This window comes from Typopeltis vanoorti, chromosome 12 (genome assembly GCF_054136105.1).
Source record: "Typopeltis vanoorti isolate ZY-2024b chromosome 12, IOZ_Tvanoo_1.0, whole genome shotgun sequence".
Lineage (NCBI taxonomy): Eukaryota > Metazoa > Arthropoda > Arachnida > Uropygi > Thelyphonidae > Typopeltis > Typopeltis vanoorti.
Genome location: NC_143560.1, coordinates 66,531,079 through 66,548,722, shown reverse-complemented (window position 1 = coordinate 66,548,722; position 17,644 = coordinate 66,531,079). Strand labels below are relative to the sequence as shown.

Genomic DNA, 17,644 nt, shown 5'->3' with positions numbered 1-17,644 from the left:
TTCAGAGAAACTCACATAGTTGCTCTTGACATCTCAAAAGCACATGATCAGGTTTGGCAATGGCAAACTGCTCAGCAAATTGCCATTCTATGATCTGCCTTCCTTCAATCCTCTGTAACTGGATTGCCAACTTTTTCACTGGTCATTAACAGCAAGTCATGGTGGATGGTTTCTCTCCTCAGATTTCTCTCCCCACTAATTTTTGGAGTACCTAAAGGTTCTGTCTCTTGCCCACTATTTTCCTCCTGTATATAAATAATGTGCTCTCATAGACTTGAAATCCTATTCTGATATGAAACCTGGGAAACTGTAGATAGCTGTTCACTGTCATTTCTGTACTCTCGCTCATTTGTCCCATTGGTGGCTAGACACATTCTTGATTGCATATCCATCCTAATAACTTCAGTTTCCCTAATTTTGCACTTCTCACCTCTTGCTGAACAATCCTTTCTCCAAATATCGAACCAAAACCATTCAAATGCAGTCCATCAAGCATATGCAACATCTTTCATCCATGAAATTTACTCCATACATGTATAAACTGCACACCATTCCTCCTGCAAAATCTTCTCATTGACTCATTATCAGTCATGACCTTTCTTCTCAGTTCTGTCTTATCATACTGAAGTACAGCCTTTCAGTCTCACTCTTCCTTTTCATTTCTTTCAACTCTCCTGTCTCATTGCATACATCACACCTTTCAAATAATTTGTGCTGCCAAAAACAATCAACTCTTTCACTTCTCCCTTCTAATTAACAGCTTTACTAACATCCTTGATCTTCACACCTGGGAAACATTCTTTCATCACTTTCTCATTAAGTACACCCCTTTTCATTGAATCTCCATACAATACTTTTTCCTTACTCCTGGTTTCTCAGACTTTTATATTTTTCCCATTCATGTTTTCTTTTATTCTCTCTCCTACTGTTCCACATGACAATCAACTCTGTAATCTCTCGAGTTTGTATTTTGTTCTGTGAAGAATGGTGCGTAAGCATGCTATTTCTCTCCTCATTGTCACCTTCATCATCCACATTACTTTCAGTCACTTTTCTCATGCTCTCATTCATATTTCATATGCTATCATTCACTTCTTCCACTACGTTCTCTGAACACTTTCACTATCCAATTTACAATGGAAAAGGAAACTAATAATAGTTTGGCCTTTCTAGACACCTTGGTTACCTGCCTCCACCTTGGTAACCTGTCCTTTTCAGTATATAAAGGCAGATACATTCACAGATTCACCCACCCCCCTCAACAATATGGTGTCATAAAAACACTAATCCATAGAGCTTATAACCTTTGTTCCAGTGATACCTCTCTTGCAACAGAACTCAATCATATGCATCACACTTTTCTATCTAATGGAGTTTTCAAGGTATCAAAAAAAAAAAAAAATCAATCCTTCCCCCAACCCACGACCTTCTCTTCAGAAAGATTTTAATAATGCTATCACAATCCCCTATGTCTGCAGCACATCAGAGACAATATCCATAATCTTAAAGAAATACGATCTCTGTACTACTTTCAAGTCCCACTTAAAACTAGCTATCCTTATCTGCTCCACTAAAGACAAACTCTCTCCCCTCTCAGTTCCAGGTGTATATAAGTACCTTGTTCCTGCAAGTTGGCCTGCTATAGACAGACAAAAAGATCAGCTACCATCTGAATGGAAGAACATAAAAAATACACCTGCAGTCATGCCTATGGTCAATCTAGCCTTGCAGACCATGCTTTGGTTACAGCTCACAGAATCTATTGGAAAAAGACCATCATGCTCCATCACAATAAATTTAGAAGAGAAAGACTGTTTTTTGAATTTGGTGTGGCTCTTAAAAATCAGCCTACTTTGAATAATATGGTTGCATAAATCTTCCCAAAATATGGAAACACTAATACTTCAAGATCCCAGTTTATATCGTTTCCATAGAGCTAGGAATAATCTCTCTTTTATCCACGTGTTTCTGTTAGTTTTGTGCTGCCTTTATGTGCATGTTACAAGTCTCATTTTTTACTCTCTGACAATGTCTCTGTAACAGATGAAATATTGGAAGCATTAAATACTATTTTTTAATCATTTCCTAGTGCTGTTTCACACCATAGCAACACATAAAAATGGATTAAAAAGAAGAAGAAAATATTATTATTATTATGGGCAACTCCAAGGAGTACATAGACTCATTGAGGGAGGCCCTAACATCATGTCAAGAACAACTATTCAACATTCACACAGTATCTATTATACTTTGCCTTGAACTCATTTACAGTCATGGCACCCACAACAGACTCTGGCAACTTATTCACTCATTCACCACTCTCCAAGTAAAAAACTTAGCTCTAACACTCTTGCTAACCACACTCTTGCCCAGCTTCCATGTATGGCCCCTAGTCCTCCCACCACCAGTCCTATTCTCAAAAATATCTTCTGAATTAATCTTATAGAAACCCTTCAGTAATTTGAATGTCTCAATCATATCACCCCTTTTCTGCCTATCAACCAATTTCTGCAACCCACAAATCTTCAACCTGTTCTCATAAGGTTCATTCCATAGACCTACTATCATCTTGGTCACTTGTCTCTGGATCCTCTGGATATATTTTGAAGAGAGTACAGTCTTTTTTCTTGAAGTACTTCATGACTCTGGACACTCAGTTATTTTAACATTACTGTTTGTCATTGAATTTTTTTCTTACAAAGAGATAGAAGCATTTTATAATGTCATCATCATCATCAAATTCCTGCCATGTACCCTCAAGGGGTGTACAGGATATGACAGTACTACATGAAAAAATTACATCATTACTAACTTCCTATCTACAATTTTCCTCCAAATCAGTCTGTTACTTGTCAAAACTCCAACATTATCAGATCTTATATTTCTATTGTCTAAGGCACTTTGTACCGTATCAATCCACCTATATCTTGGTCTTCCTCTGGGTCGTTTTCCTGCCAACCTGGCAGAGAACACTTGTTTTGCTAATCTTTCCTCTCCCATTCTATTTAAGTGACCATACCATCTGAGATTAGCTCTGCTAACGCATTCCTGGATGCTGACAATGTCAAGTTCTTTCCTAATATCCTCATTTTTAATATGATATTGCCATTGATGCATTCTGTTCACGCCTCTAATCTTTCTCAGGACTCTCATATCTACGGTCTCTAGTCTTTGGTCAAGTGTTTTACTTCTGACCCAGCTCTCAGATCCATAAGTTAAAATTGGTTTGAACACAGTCTTGTATACAGCTAATTTAGTGTTCCGACTAATTTCTTTCTTATTCCATATGAATTTATTCAATTGACTTCCCACGATACCAGCTTTGCTGATTCTGTTGTCTATTTCTATATTTAGTTTACCATCTTCAGTAAAAATTGTGCCTATGTAGCTGAAATGTTTTACTTGTTCAACAGGTTCTCCATTCACAACACAGTTGACATTTTCAATGAATCTGCCTATTTTCATTGTCTTTGTCTTTTTATTGCTGACCTTCATACCATATCTATTACAATTGCTATTCAATTTAGTCAGAGAATCTTGCAGACTTGTAGCGGATTTATTGATAAGTATAACATCATCCGCATAAAGCAAAGAGCTGACATTAACATCTCCAATTTTGATATCAGGTTTAATACCACATTCCTTCATAATGTGATCCATATAGATAATGAATAACAGAGGGGATAATGTACATCCTTGTCTCACACCAGATTTAACATTAAACCATCTTCCTGTACTTCCTTCAATTCTAACTGCTGACTCACAACTCAAATAAAGACTAAGTATTGCTTGATATAATGCCCCATTGACACCATATAACTGCAGCGTATTGAATAGCTTCTCTCTTGGCACCTTGTCATATGCCTTTTCCAAATCGACAAAACTTAAATACAGATCTTTGTTATATTCCCATGCTTTCTCGACTATTTGTTGTAAAGTGAAGATCTGATCCTGACAGCCTCTATTTGGCCTGAATCCAGCTTGTTCTTCACCAAGCTTTTCTTCCACGATTCTTCTCAACCGTTTCTCAAGTATACTTGCATAGATCTTGCCAGGAATACTCAGTAAGGAAATACCTCTGTAATTCTCACATTCAGTTTTATTTCCCTTTTTATATATGGGTACTATGAGGGCTCTACTCCAATCATCGGGAATTCGTCCCTCTGTCCAGGCTTTCTGAACTATGCAGTGCAGCCACTGTAAGACTCTTATACCACCATACTTCAGCATTTCTGGTCGAATATCATCTACTCCTGCTGCCTTTCCACATTTCAAGCCTTTGATGGCTTTTTCTACTTCAAGTATGGATATGTATTCCTGACTGCATGCCTGGTCAGTGTTTTTTATAACTGTGCTGTCATCACTGCTTGTTTCATTTAGCAGTTTTTCAAAGTAATTACTCCATACTTCAAGGATATCTTTTTCTCCTGTTTTCATTTCACCTTTATCATCTCTAATTCCTTTTACAGCACTCTTTCCTCCATTCCTAAGCTTCTTCAACAACCTCCAGAATATTTTGCCACCTTCTTGATATTTATTTTCTATATTCTTGCCAAAGTCCTCCCATGACTTTTGTTTAGCTAGTTTTACACACTGTTTAGCTTTCTTACATTTGTCTCTGTATTCTGTAAGAGTAAAAGCTGACTTATTTGCCAGAAACTTTTGATATGCTTTCTTCTTTTCCTTCACTGCCTCTTTAACTTCCTGTGTCCACCAGGGAGTTCTGATTTTTTTATCCTTACAGACAACCTCACCACATTCCTCTCTGGCAGAATCAATCAATGTTTTCTTCAGAGTTTGCAACTGAATCTCCAAGGTTTGATTCCTGTTCTCAAACTCTTTCATTTTTTCTTCAATAATCTTTGTGTATTTTAGTCTACAGTTCACATCTGAGAGCTGCTCAACTTTTATTCGCTTTAAAACTTTCTTACATGTTATTCTTTTCAATATGAAATTCAATTTTATCCTGCTCAAGACTAAATAGTGATCCCTTCCAATTTCAAATCCTCTGTACACTCTGGTGTCCTGCACCAGGGAGAAAAGATCACTATCAACAATAACATAGTCAATGAGACTTTTCTTATTCCTTGCCTCTTCTCTCCATGTGAATTTGTGCACATTTTTATGTTGGAACATGGTGTTAGTAATAACCACTCCATGTCCTGAGCAGAAATCCAGATATTTGCCATTATTATTAGCTTTGCTCTTTTCTCCAAATTTTCCTAAAATATTTCTGTATGTCTCACAATCATTTTCTATTCCGCTATTTAGATCCCCAACAAGGACCAACTTTTCCCTTTTCATTGTGTCAATTGCTTTTTCTAAAGCCTCAAAAAATTTTTCACTTCTACCTTAGTAGAACCTTCTGTGGGACCATAGGCACAAATAAGTCTCATTGTCCAGTTCCCCATTCTCATATTTGCCCACATTACTCTACTTGAGACTGACTGCCATTCAAGAAGATTAGCCTCGTATTTTGTGTTGAATACTATGGCTACTCCTTCTTTTCCTTGATTGTCATTGCCTGAATATAACATTTTGTATTTATTGCTCAGAAAGATCTCACCAGTTTTGGTCTTTTTTGTTTCAGTCACCCCTATTATGTCGATCTGGTACTTATTTTATAATGTTCCACATTTAAGTCCTTAGATTAGATGCATATATGCAAATAGCACCTAGCAAAAGACTTAAAGAAAACCATGCATGTATAGCAATTTAAATGTTAAATCTGTATTTAGTCATTACTGGTGTTATTACATTAGCAGGAAGAGAATGTAAGGGAATTTGCATTTATTAATTGCATATTCATTTAATACACATTCTGAATGTATACCTTCAAGGAGGATACAGGATGCTAATGTAATCAGCATCCTGGTAACTAGCAGTAATGTAAATTCTTCTTCTTATTGTGCTATCTTCTATCGAAGGTCAGCGACCATCTTGGCGAACAAACTGCGGTCTTGTGCTAATCTGAGCAGTTGTGCACTGCTCTTTCCTGTCCACGTCTTGATGTTGTCAAACCATGATATTCTTTTTCTTCCTCTAGTTCCTTTGCCATCAATTCTTCCTACCAAAATAGTTTGTACAAGTTGGTATTTGCTGTTTCTCATGATGTGGCCAAGATATGATGTTTTTCGTTTCCTGATTATTTGTACAAGATGTTTAGCTTTGCCAATGGATTTTAAGACCTCTTCATTGGTAATTTTTTCTGTCCATGATATTTTTAGCATTCTTCTGTATAGCCACATCTCAAAGGCTTCGATTTTCTTGATGGTTGTCACCTTCAATGTCCATGTTTCAACTCCATAGAGCAGAATAGACCACACGTAACATTTCAGCATTCGGCATCTGACTTCCATGTTTAGGTCTTTATTGCAGAATAGTGTTCTCATTTTCATGAAGGACTGCCGTGCCTTGTCTTTATATCAATCCTTGTCTTTATATCTATTTCTGGATCCCACCGTTCATTAAGCCAACAACCAAGATATTTATATCTTGACACTTGATCAATATTTTTCCCATTGAGTGTCAGTTTCATTGATGAGGCTGGATGTTTGCTGATGATCATGTATTTTGTCTTGTTGATGTTTATATTTATTCCCATTCTTTGGCTTTCTATGTATACTCTGGCAATGAGTTTTTGGAGATCCATAATGTTATCTGCAATTAGCACGGTGTCATCTGCATATCGTAGGTTGTTAACAATCTTTCCATTTATTGTGATTCCCTCTGGACATTCTTCCAATGCTTTTTTAAAGATTACCTCTGCATATATGTTGAACAGGAGTGGTGAGAGCATACATCCTTGTCTCACTCCTCTTTTGATGTTAATATCACTGGTGGTAATGTTGTCTAATTAAACGGTAGCTGACTGATTCCAATACAGATTTGTTATTAGTCTTATGTCTTGTTCGTCTAGCCTTATTTGTTGAAGGACTTCTATTAAGTTAGTGTGTCTGACTTTATCGAATGTTTTTTCAAAATCTATGAAACACATAAAGACAGATTTCTGTTTTTCTATGCATTTTTGTATCAATATTTGGGTACAGAAAAGGGCCTCTCTAGTACCAAAACCATTCTGAAAGCCGAATTGTGTTTCACTTAGAGTTTCTTCACTTTTTCTATAAATGCGATTCTGAATTACTTTCAAAAATATTTTTAATGTTTGGCTCATTAGACTAATAAGTCAGAAGTCACCACAGGAATTCGCTTTGGGTTTCTTTGGGATAGTGATAAATGTAGATTTGAGCCAATCTGATGGAAATTCATCACTTTCATATATTTCATGAAATAGTTTTTCAAGAAGTTTGATGTTATCTGGTTCTATTAATTTTAAAAATTCTGTTTGCACACCATCTGGTCCACTGGCTTTTCCTATTTTACTTGTTCGTATAGCATTCTCTATTTCGCATTTCATGATTGCTGGTCCTTGAATGTTATCTTTTATATTTATAGGCTTCTGTCTAGTATCATTGAAAAGTTCTGTTACATATTTTATCCAAATCTGTGCTTTATTCTCTTCTAGAACTGTTTTTCCATTTTCGTCTCTTAGAGACACTATTTGCTTTTTCCTCAGTTTTCCGGAAATTTCGTTGATTTTCTTATACAGATTGAAATTATCATGTTTCTTCTGAAGCAGTTCAATTTCAGTACATAAATTTTTCATCCAATTTTCCTTGGCCTCTTTTATTTTTTTCTTGATGATGTTATGTGTTTCTGTATACCTGGCTAGGTCTTTGTTTTTGTACATTCTTCTTGTATCAATAAGAGAAAGAATCTCATCTGTCATCCATTCCTGTTGTTTTATATTATTCACATAACCTACTTCTTCAATACTTGTTGTTACGATGGCATTCTTTAAGCTATTCCAAAGAGATTCCACACTTTTATTTTCTTCTATGTTAATCTGTTGTAATCGCAGGTTAAGCTGTGTCTTGGCACTTTTATTTATGTTCAGGTCTTTCAGTTTTTCTACATCAATTTTCTTTTGTGATTTTTTAGCTGATTTTAATCTAAGACGTCCTTCTGCAACTATGGGATTGTGGTCTGATGAGATATCTGCTCCAGGATAAGTCTTTGCACTCTTTATACTACTGTGGAATCTTTTATTTATCAGTATATAATCAATTTGATTTCAGACAATGTTATGTTGGTTATCTTGAGGTGATTTCCAAGTGTACAGTCTTCTGGGTGGAAGTTTAAACCAGGTATTTGCTATTGTTAGATCTTCTTCCTGACAGAACTAGACTAGGCGATCTCCTCTGTCATTTCTTGTGCCTAAGCCATGTTCGCCAACAATTTCTCCATCACCCCCTCTTCCTACTTTTGCATTGAAGTCACCCATCACTATGTTTATATCATGTTTCTTTGTTAGGTTTTTAATCTCTTTTAGGTGTTCATAAAACTCTTCAACATCTTCTTCACTTTTGTCAGCTGTGGATGCATAAGCTTGGATGATATTTATGTTAACGGGGTTTCCCCTTAAGTTGTAACAGTATTATCCTTTCAGAAAATGGAATCCAATTTAGTACTGATTTATTGATTTCTTCATCTACTATTATAGCTACACCATGTCGATGTTTGTTCTCATCATTCCCAGAGTAATACATTGTTGTATTATCTTGTTGACACTTTCCAGATCCTGGCCATCTTGTCTCGCAAATTCCCCAAATCCAGATGCCCAGCCTCTTCATTTCTCTTGTGGCATTTCTTAATTTGCCAGCTTCATACAGAGTTCTGACATTCCATGTTGCAATTTTAAAAGTGGACACCATTTTGAGCCCGGAGATTCTTCGCACCCCTGACCCATTTAAGGGACGCCGGGAACTTGGGGCCAGTTGTAAGGGTTTGCTCGCCATGGTGGTTGTTCTGGAGATAAGGTAGAGCAATAGTTTCTCCGTTTGCTTTCTGCTCTGCAGTATTACAGACGTACACAATATAATCATATTGCCATCTGCAAATCTCTGATCACAAGCTTTTCCATCATCATTTGGCTTCAACCTTGTGTCAGTACTGACAATGCTGCTTCCCAATGTCAGGGGCATTAAATAAGCACCCAGCAGGTGCTTATTTAATGGCGGCACTACTCGCCATGTCACTGAGTTGTCATTGGGCTTTGTGAGGTTTTAAGTGAGACAGCGTTGCTACTTCTGCTCCCCCATGCCCTGATAGCTCAGTCGCTGTTGGTCCATGGCTGCTTATTCGCCAGATTGCTCTGCTTATATCGCAGCTAGCCTCCATATCTGAAGGCTGTTCCCCGATCTGCCACCTGGGGACGCATCCGGTAGTAGTCAGCTCTGCCCCGGGATGTAAATTAAGTTTTATTATTCCAAGTTTCCTATTAATGCTTTTTTTTGAATATCTCCAATATGGTTAGCTCTTGTATATCAGTCCCCTAAAGTATTGTTGGCTGTATCATCTCATCTAGCTCATAGTTGTCTTGTCTTCTGGGTGTTTTTTTCCTTCCTTGGCATTTTTGCTTCAAACTTCCAGATTTCCTTTCATCTCTCATTCTGTTTAAGTGACTATAGAATTGGAGAAGAAAGTTTAGAAAAACAAGTGTTTTAAGTAAAAATGGCAGAAAAAAAAAAGTTTGAGTATGATCAAGATCCATATAGATTTACACAAATAACAGCACTAATGAAAGACTAAGTATGTTGAGCATCTATACCAGTGAAGATGCTAAGTATTCTGTATTGTTTGCTAGTTCAGTTCACCAAGTAATTATTTTAAAAATCGTATACTACTTTTCATATAACTGAAATTTTCAAGAGACTTATTAGATAGATACCTGAGTGATTTTTACTTATTGAATTAAATACAAGTACAAAAACAGGTACAGACCATTCCTACTTTGCACGGTTTATGAGTTCTTTTTTTTTTTTTTCAAGTATCAAGTTATCAACAAAATATTGAAAAGATGAACATTAATTGCAATAAATATGGCATTTCAAATTATGTGCATAACTATACAATACAGTACTACTCTTTGTGTATTCAGGCAGATGAAAGCTCACTGACTCACATACCATTAAGCAGATACCATGCTGGCATTCCAAAGAGTGGCTATGTTGCTCTACATTTTTGCTGTTTTGTCTCATTTCACAAGCCAAATTGGATTAATACCATGCAGAGTGATATTAATAAAAAAAAAATGGCAGAGACAAATCATCGAGTGTTCAATTGCTGATGATTTCCGTGAAATAATTTCTTTATTAATACAATTTTGTTGATTTTAAAAGTTAAGCTTTCATTTGTTTGGATAAGTAAATTATTGTTTAAGCATGAACCATTGTTTAAGCATTATTTAACATTCTCATCATCAAATTTCATTGTTGGAAATGTAACCCCTTGGTTGCATAATTTTTATTATTAACATTACGTCTGTGGAAAATAAATTCCCACTTTATGAGTTTTTGCTTTACCAATTTACACTAGGAACAAATGAATTCGGAAATTCAGGAACTACATGCATTTAATTCAGAAAAGTGCACCTCGTAAAACTCATTTTGAATTTATTAAAATCTTCATTACATATTTATGTTTAACTGTATATGTGTGTGTGTGTGTGTGTGTTTGTGTGTGTGTGTTAAAGATACCAAGAATGTTATTATTATTGTTTTTATTATTTCAGTAATCTGTCATTTATCCTACCACATCTGGAAAGCAGTTTGCTATTCTAATAATTGAGGGGTTGGATAATTGAAGCACAATTTGAAGATTGTGACAGTATCTACAGTTTTTAATTTTTGAGCTGACTATGTCATCATGTCACTAAGATGCTGCTTTATGTTGTCACCAATTTTTGTTTTATTTCCAAAATGGTGTAAATCCCATTGAAAATGGAATGAAAAGTTGACTGTATTTCCAATGTGACATGTTTCATTGGCTTGTTTATTGTTTTCTGAAATTTTGTATTTGACAATTACATGCTGTGCCAGAATTCAGTTGACACAAGGATCAGTTAATTGAAGGGTCATTGTGTTGAAAGTTGGATAAATGGTAGACTACTATATTATTATTATTAGTATTTATTTATTATTTATTATTATTATTTTTTAGTTTGGTATTAAATCTAAATTTCACAAGAAAAGACTTTATAAAATGGACAAAAAAGCACGACAATCAATACAAGAAACTGCTAGAGCAGAAATACTTTTACCTGAAGAAGCAGGGTAAGTTATTTTTTAATAAGATATATTCTAAATGCAAAACTTCATCTGGAAAAAATAAGCAAACTCAGAACATAAACTGTTTTGGATGTGAATGGGATTTATTTTATTCTTTGTTTCTTTAAAATATATGATTTTTTTTTTTTTTGTTATCATTGTTATAAAATAACCTTAGATCTATTAGCAAGCTAGCAAACATCTTTGTCACCAGCATATATAGTTTGTAGTAGTGCTGATTGCTTTTATAAAAATTGTTGTGTGTTCTACTGACTTAGGAAGTGATTATCTTTTTTTTTTTTTTTGTTATTGTTGTATAGTTTGGAACAGCTCCTAAACAAGTTTTAATAACAGTGGCATATAGTAAATGGCATATAGTAAATAAAATTGTCTATGAAGTAAGGGGATCATTCTATCTCTGTAAATTTTTCTTCAGTGATTTAACTATTTAGTTTCATTGCAAAGTTTTTAAAACCTGTTATTATCACCTAACTTGAACAGTTTTAGAAAATTTTTGCTTTATTATTATGAAAAGCTGAGTCAACGTAGTACTTAGTATTTTAAACTCACTATTGTGAACAACTAAAGATCAAAAATTTATTAAAGTAAACTGTTCATTGCAAAGTAGAGATTCACTGTCAATCCATTTCTGAATGTGAGCTCCAACCAATTTTTCCAAAATTTTCACTACCATTCCTGAGATATTGATTAGTCAATAGTTAGATACATTGATCTTTGTGCCACCCTTGTGCGATAGGATTACCATACATTCTTTCCATTTCTGCGGAATCTTTGAGAATCTTTGAGATATGGTTAGCCCTATGCTAACCACCTATGGTTAAGCATAGGGCTAACCATAGGTGGTTAGCCCTATGCCTAACCATAGTTGTGGTTAAATGAATAGAAAACCCTTGACACCACAAGGTAAAAGAGGGAAGAAGAAGTAAACTGTACTTTATACATTTTTATATATATTTATGTTTTTTAAACACCTAGAAGCTGCAATCCTTAGGGAAACTATGTGGAGAAGCTTGTTCCAAAACACAGAGGTAGATAGAATGAAAGGAGGAGAAGGATAATTAACAGATGGTGACCAGTAGCAGATGCTTGTGTTTATGGAACTTAAAGGGAACCAGAAAATGGTGTCTGTCAGTTCAGCAGAACAAAGCCCATTAAAATACTTATGGAAGAGTCATACTTACTTTAATATGTCTAGTGCATATGTTCCATTAAAGCTATTAATTAGTCATAAGACAGCAACATTAAATTAGTGAGCGAGTCTGAGAGAGAGAGAGAGAGAGAGAGATATCACTACTTAACTGGATCGCCTTTTTCTGAATGTCATCAAGCTTTATATAAGTTTTTTTATGCGCCACCCCATATTATTATTAATAGAGACCTCTAGATAGTCAGGGACTCATTGAGGGAGGCCACATACTACACACACCTGCTATCATAATTGTTCTTGAATTCATTCACACTGCTTGCACACACAACTTCCAATGGCAATCCATTCGAATCACACACCACTCTATGAGAGAAAAATCAAGATCTCACCTCTTTCTTAGTGACATTCATTCTCAGCTTCTAAGGATGCCCTCTTGTCTTTTCCCCACCCTCCATAAAATAAAAAATTCCATCATATGAAATCCTGTATCACCCTTTCAGAAGTTTATAAGTCTCACTCATATTACACACTCCTCTTTCTCCTGTTTGCTAGTGTCTACAAATTCTCAATCTGTCTTCATAATCAATATTTCACAATCCTGATATAATTTTTAATACTTCTTTGCACTCTCTCCACTATATCAGAATCGCAACTGAAATCAGGAGGCCAGACTGGCACACAATAGTCCAAGTGAGGTCCAAACCATGTAAAGAGGCAAAATGACATCCTTATCTTTACATGTCAAAGTTTGTTTCAGAAAATTGTTTTTTTACACAGTATTCCTTTCACATCATCATCATTTATTTACACATCTCTTGCTTAATAAGATTACACATTAATTTGACTCCTACTCTATTTATTCTTCGAACTCTTGGGACACATTCTGATATTGCATCATTTAAGTATTTTTTAAATGCTTCCCATGCACTGTTGATATTCTTCCCATCCAGCAATTGATACCACTACACTGAACTCGGTATACTCCTCAGTTGGTCATAATGCCCTGCTTTGTAGTTCAGCATGTAACCTTTTAATGGAAAATGGAACATTCATAAACTTAGCCACTTCCCAAGTGAGTACTGCATGATTACTGTCACCAATTGGAGGCAGAATAGTTACGTCTTTAATTGAAACACCCTCTGAACACTATAATCAAATGTAACACTCTTTGACCTCTGGTTCCTTCTGTCACAAGCAGCATGTGACAAAAGTAATTGTCACATGCCTTGAGGAAGTTATCTTGTAACAGCTCAATAAATTCAGTTTCATTCTTCTCATGAGATTTTACTGCTACCCAATCGATGTTTGGATTATTGAATTCCCCCATTGTGATTACTATTTACACAACCATATTTTTTATTCGGTGATGCAGTTCTTCATCGCCAGCAACTGATTGTGGTGGATCAGTTGCTTGTGATGAGAATAGTATTTTAAGACAGGATGGATTTGAGATTTATACATTGTTAAGATGATGTATAAATCATCTTAACAATGAGGATGATATAGATGAGAAGTCATATCTTCACCAGAAAAGAACATCAAAAAGAGATATCTGTTCTCATGTAGAGGTGTGAGTATCACCAAAGATGAGAAGAGCTGAAGTATAGTCTTTTTTTTTGAATGAAATTAGAACAGGATTTTTTTTGGTGGCATTGAGGTTGACGAGTTTGTCTTCATCCCACTGAAATATGGCAAGGAGATCAGTGTTTTAAGGCATTGCAACTTGTGATATATAAACACTGCAAGGTTTCTCAAATGAAAAAGTGGAATAGTAAGTACTGTCATCCACAAAACTATAGATAGAATTTTTTGTTAGTGGCAGAAGATCATTTATGGATAGGAGAAAGAGTGTAGACAAAAGTACAGAGGCCCTGGGGTACTCTGCTATTGGCTGGAAAATTCCGAAGAAAGGAAGTCATCCACCATGTAGTGAACAACTGGAAAGGAAACTGCAATCCAATGACCATAAGATAGTAATTTGGAAAGTAGGGACTTTTGTGTGTGTGCCAGACCTGATCAGATGTCCAGAGTGATGACCACATGGATTTCACTAAATATTTCCATTGCTTGTATCCATAGATGAGTGATGTTGACAAGAAGATCTGCTGCAGATCATGAGTGATGGAATGCATATTGGTGGCCACTGATTAAATGGCAGACTTTCAGGTGGTGAAGAGTGTACTGTTGAGCACTTTCTCTGTAACTTTTGACAGTGGGTCATTGCTTGAAATCGTGGGGGGTGCTGCAACTTTCGAAATATACTGTAAGTATAGTATATACGTGTTTGGATAAAATATCAAAATTATGGTAAAAATTAAACATGAAAAAATATTATTTATTATCGAGAAAATTATACAGTTCGGTATAATTCAAAATTTCTTTAAAATAAAATATATTCTTGTTTTGTTTCATGAAAAAATATTGTTTATTATCGATAAATTATACAGTTTAGTATAATTCAGAATTACTTAAAAATAAAATCCATTATCATAACCCCAATAATGTTCTAAAATAAAAACTATAACAAATGTTATGTCTTTAATTGTAATGTCTAAATATTTAAAGAGACGGAGTAAACCCGATAAGCACTACAAACACTCTACTACTGGCGCAAACTGCATATAAACAACATCGTGGAACTGTGCGACGGACAGTGCCGTATTACGCTAATAGTTCGCATCTCACTATGACTTACATATGCTTGCGTACGTAGCAATATGGCACTGTGGTAAACACAGTGCTGCTAACGTCCTTCACCCTTCTAAGTGCTACAAGATGGATTTTTATTATTTTTTTATACAAAATAAGAGAATTGTATAGGATTGTTGATGATAAAATTAAATATTACAAGCAAATATAAATAAATTAATATATATATTTTGATATATATTAATATATTTATATATCTATAAAAATTGGGGGTGCTGCAGTTCTGCAGTGCCTATGCACGAGCCTATCCTGATTTTTGATAATGGAGAATATTGAATTTGACAGTGGAGAATTTTTCACATTTACTAGCAGATGATATCAAAATCTATGTTGTGTTTTTTCATATAATTAACATGTGCATTTATTTTTAACTTAATTTAGCCAGTATAACAGTTATATTGAAGAAAGGTATCACTCTGCCAATACATTAAAGATCAATGCCTTGGCAAGTAGATTGCTCTCACTTATATTTATAATGGCTGCAGTAAACATTCAAATAACCATTTATTGTTTTCCTTTCCACATTTTACTGTAATTTTGTAGTTGGTTCCTAATCACTGCAGCATGCTTATCATTATCTCGTGGTAATGACATGACAACTGTTTCTCTTATCTTTGATCAATCAAGAGAAATGAGAAATTTTGAAACTAGAAAATAGAAATGTTGAATATCACAGAAAGGATTTTCCCTGGTAGCTGAATTAGTGTCTATATACAGTTTGATAATATTGAATTTTTATTTTTCATATTTAATTTCAGTTTTTCTTTTAAACAGAAATGAGTGTATAAAAGTTTTTAAAAAGGATAAATATTCTGTAGATTAAACATTCAAATGAAAAAATGATAGCTAGAAAATAAGAATCAGACCTTTGAGACTCCCTGGCAAAATGAAGTAAAAATTGATTGATTTAGCCAGTAGGAAGTAAGTCAACATGTACCCTGAAAGAATACAGAGAAAATTGTAACAAATTTGCAGAAGTTGTAAAAGTAGCTAAACAAAAGTAATGGGAAGTGAGAGAACAGTGGTAGAAAATTAAATAGGCAAAGTGGATATTAGATCTGACATTATTTGAAAGCCCAGATGTTTGTTAGGAACTATGAAAGTTTTGTAAAATTGACCTGAGAGCTTATGAGAATTCAATCCTCGGCATCAGAGGTGCTTGTGTTAGATCCTGAATGAAGGAATCTTACAAAGAAATCATTCATTCATTCAGGGTCTAACATACTAAACTACACAAACAAAGAGAAATACCTGTACATCAGCTGAAATTAAAATAAAACTTCATCACATATGCATAAAATTGCATTTTATTTTATGTACCAATAAACATGTATTTTAATCTATTGTGATCATACCAAGATCGAATTAGAGATCGTCTTAAAAGAGGAATTTGGTAATATTATTTAAGCCTCACTTTAGCTGTATAGAATGATTGTGAGTCACCAGATAGATATTAAGTAACAGTTTATAGAAGGTATACAACTACACGTGTCCAGTGTAACGCCAGAGGCAGTAGCTTACGTGAAAAGTACGTTGATGCGAATTCCGTGAATACTGTGAATCGAGCTCTTGCTGAAGAGTCCCATCAAGAGGAATAGAGATGTTTCCTGAGACGCAAAGAATTGAGTCCGTGATTGGCAGTAATTATGAAACAAGAAAATTACTTGTGAATGTAAATTATGCCATTATTCTAAAGAACTTTGTGGACAGACTCTAATTAGATAGTTAGCCTCCTTTTGAGAATAAGAATTGTTTGGAAGAGGTCTTTTGTGTTGTATGTGATTGATTTGACATAACGAAATTAGGACTGTAGACTTATAGTAACTGAATAACATTAGAATGTTAGTTATATTATCTTATGAATAGCTTGCAGAAGGGAATTTTAGCTTAACACCATATCATTTGCTATCTATCCTAATTATCAGTCACTGTGTCTTACATGCTTTATAACCTTTGATTTTAATTTAAAGTGTGTTGATCTTTTAACTCGAGTTTCCTTATTTAGTATTGAGATAAATTAAATGCCTGAATTTCTTTAGTGTATTTTGCTTTGCTATTCCAATAAACATGATTTATTTGCCTATACTTGAGTCATGCCTGATTACGATTCCGAATCACCACTTATAAAAATAGACCCTCTTTTGGTGGAAAGGAATTAGAAAGTGTATATAATCATAGATTTAGGTCACGACTGCAGTCTGAATCTATACGCTGTATTAAAGTAAAATATAGTGTAAGAACACCTCAGAATCTAGTATTGTCCCCCTGAGTAAGGATCTTTTCTGCTATAGGATACTGGCTGGTGCAGCATAATATAAATTTGCCAGTATCTGAAGAGGAAACAATCCTAGATGTAAGTATATTAGGCCCGATATTTGAAGAAGTAAAATAGCAATTGAAAGACGTAAGGGAAGATATAAAATAAGAAAAACAACGACATAACACTTGCACTACTTAAAAGACATGAGCACTGTCAAAGTGAGAGTTTTTGCTCTCTTAAGGTTTCTGCCTAGCCTCAGAGACTAGGCAGAAACCTTAAGAGAGCAAAAACTCTCATTCAGTACTAAGGAAATCAAATGTCAGAGAAATGTATTTTTCA

The 17,644-nt window shown here is 34.8% G+C and overlaps 1 protein-coding gene across 5 annotated transcripts in view; it reads left to right on the top strand.

Moving 5' to 3' along the window:
• LOC150100851 (WD repeat-containing protein 46) overlaps positions 1-17,644 on the top strand; it is a 240,227-nt gene that overhangs the window by 80,668 nt on the left and 141,915 nt on the right. For all 5 annotated transcript variants that reach the window (XM_090401124.1, XM_090401126.1, XM_090401123.1 and 2 more), the window contains one exon: positions 11,062-11,174. In XM_090401124.1, the coding sequence (XP_090257250.1) occupies positions 11,062-11,174 (113 nt within the window). The remainder of the gene's footprint in view (positions 1-11,061; positions 11,175-17,644) is intronic.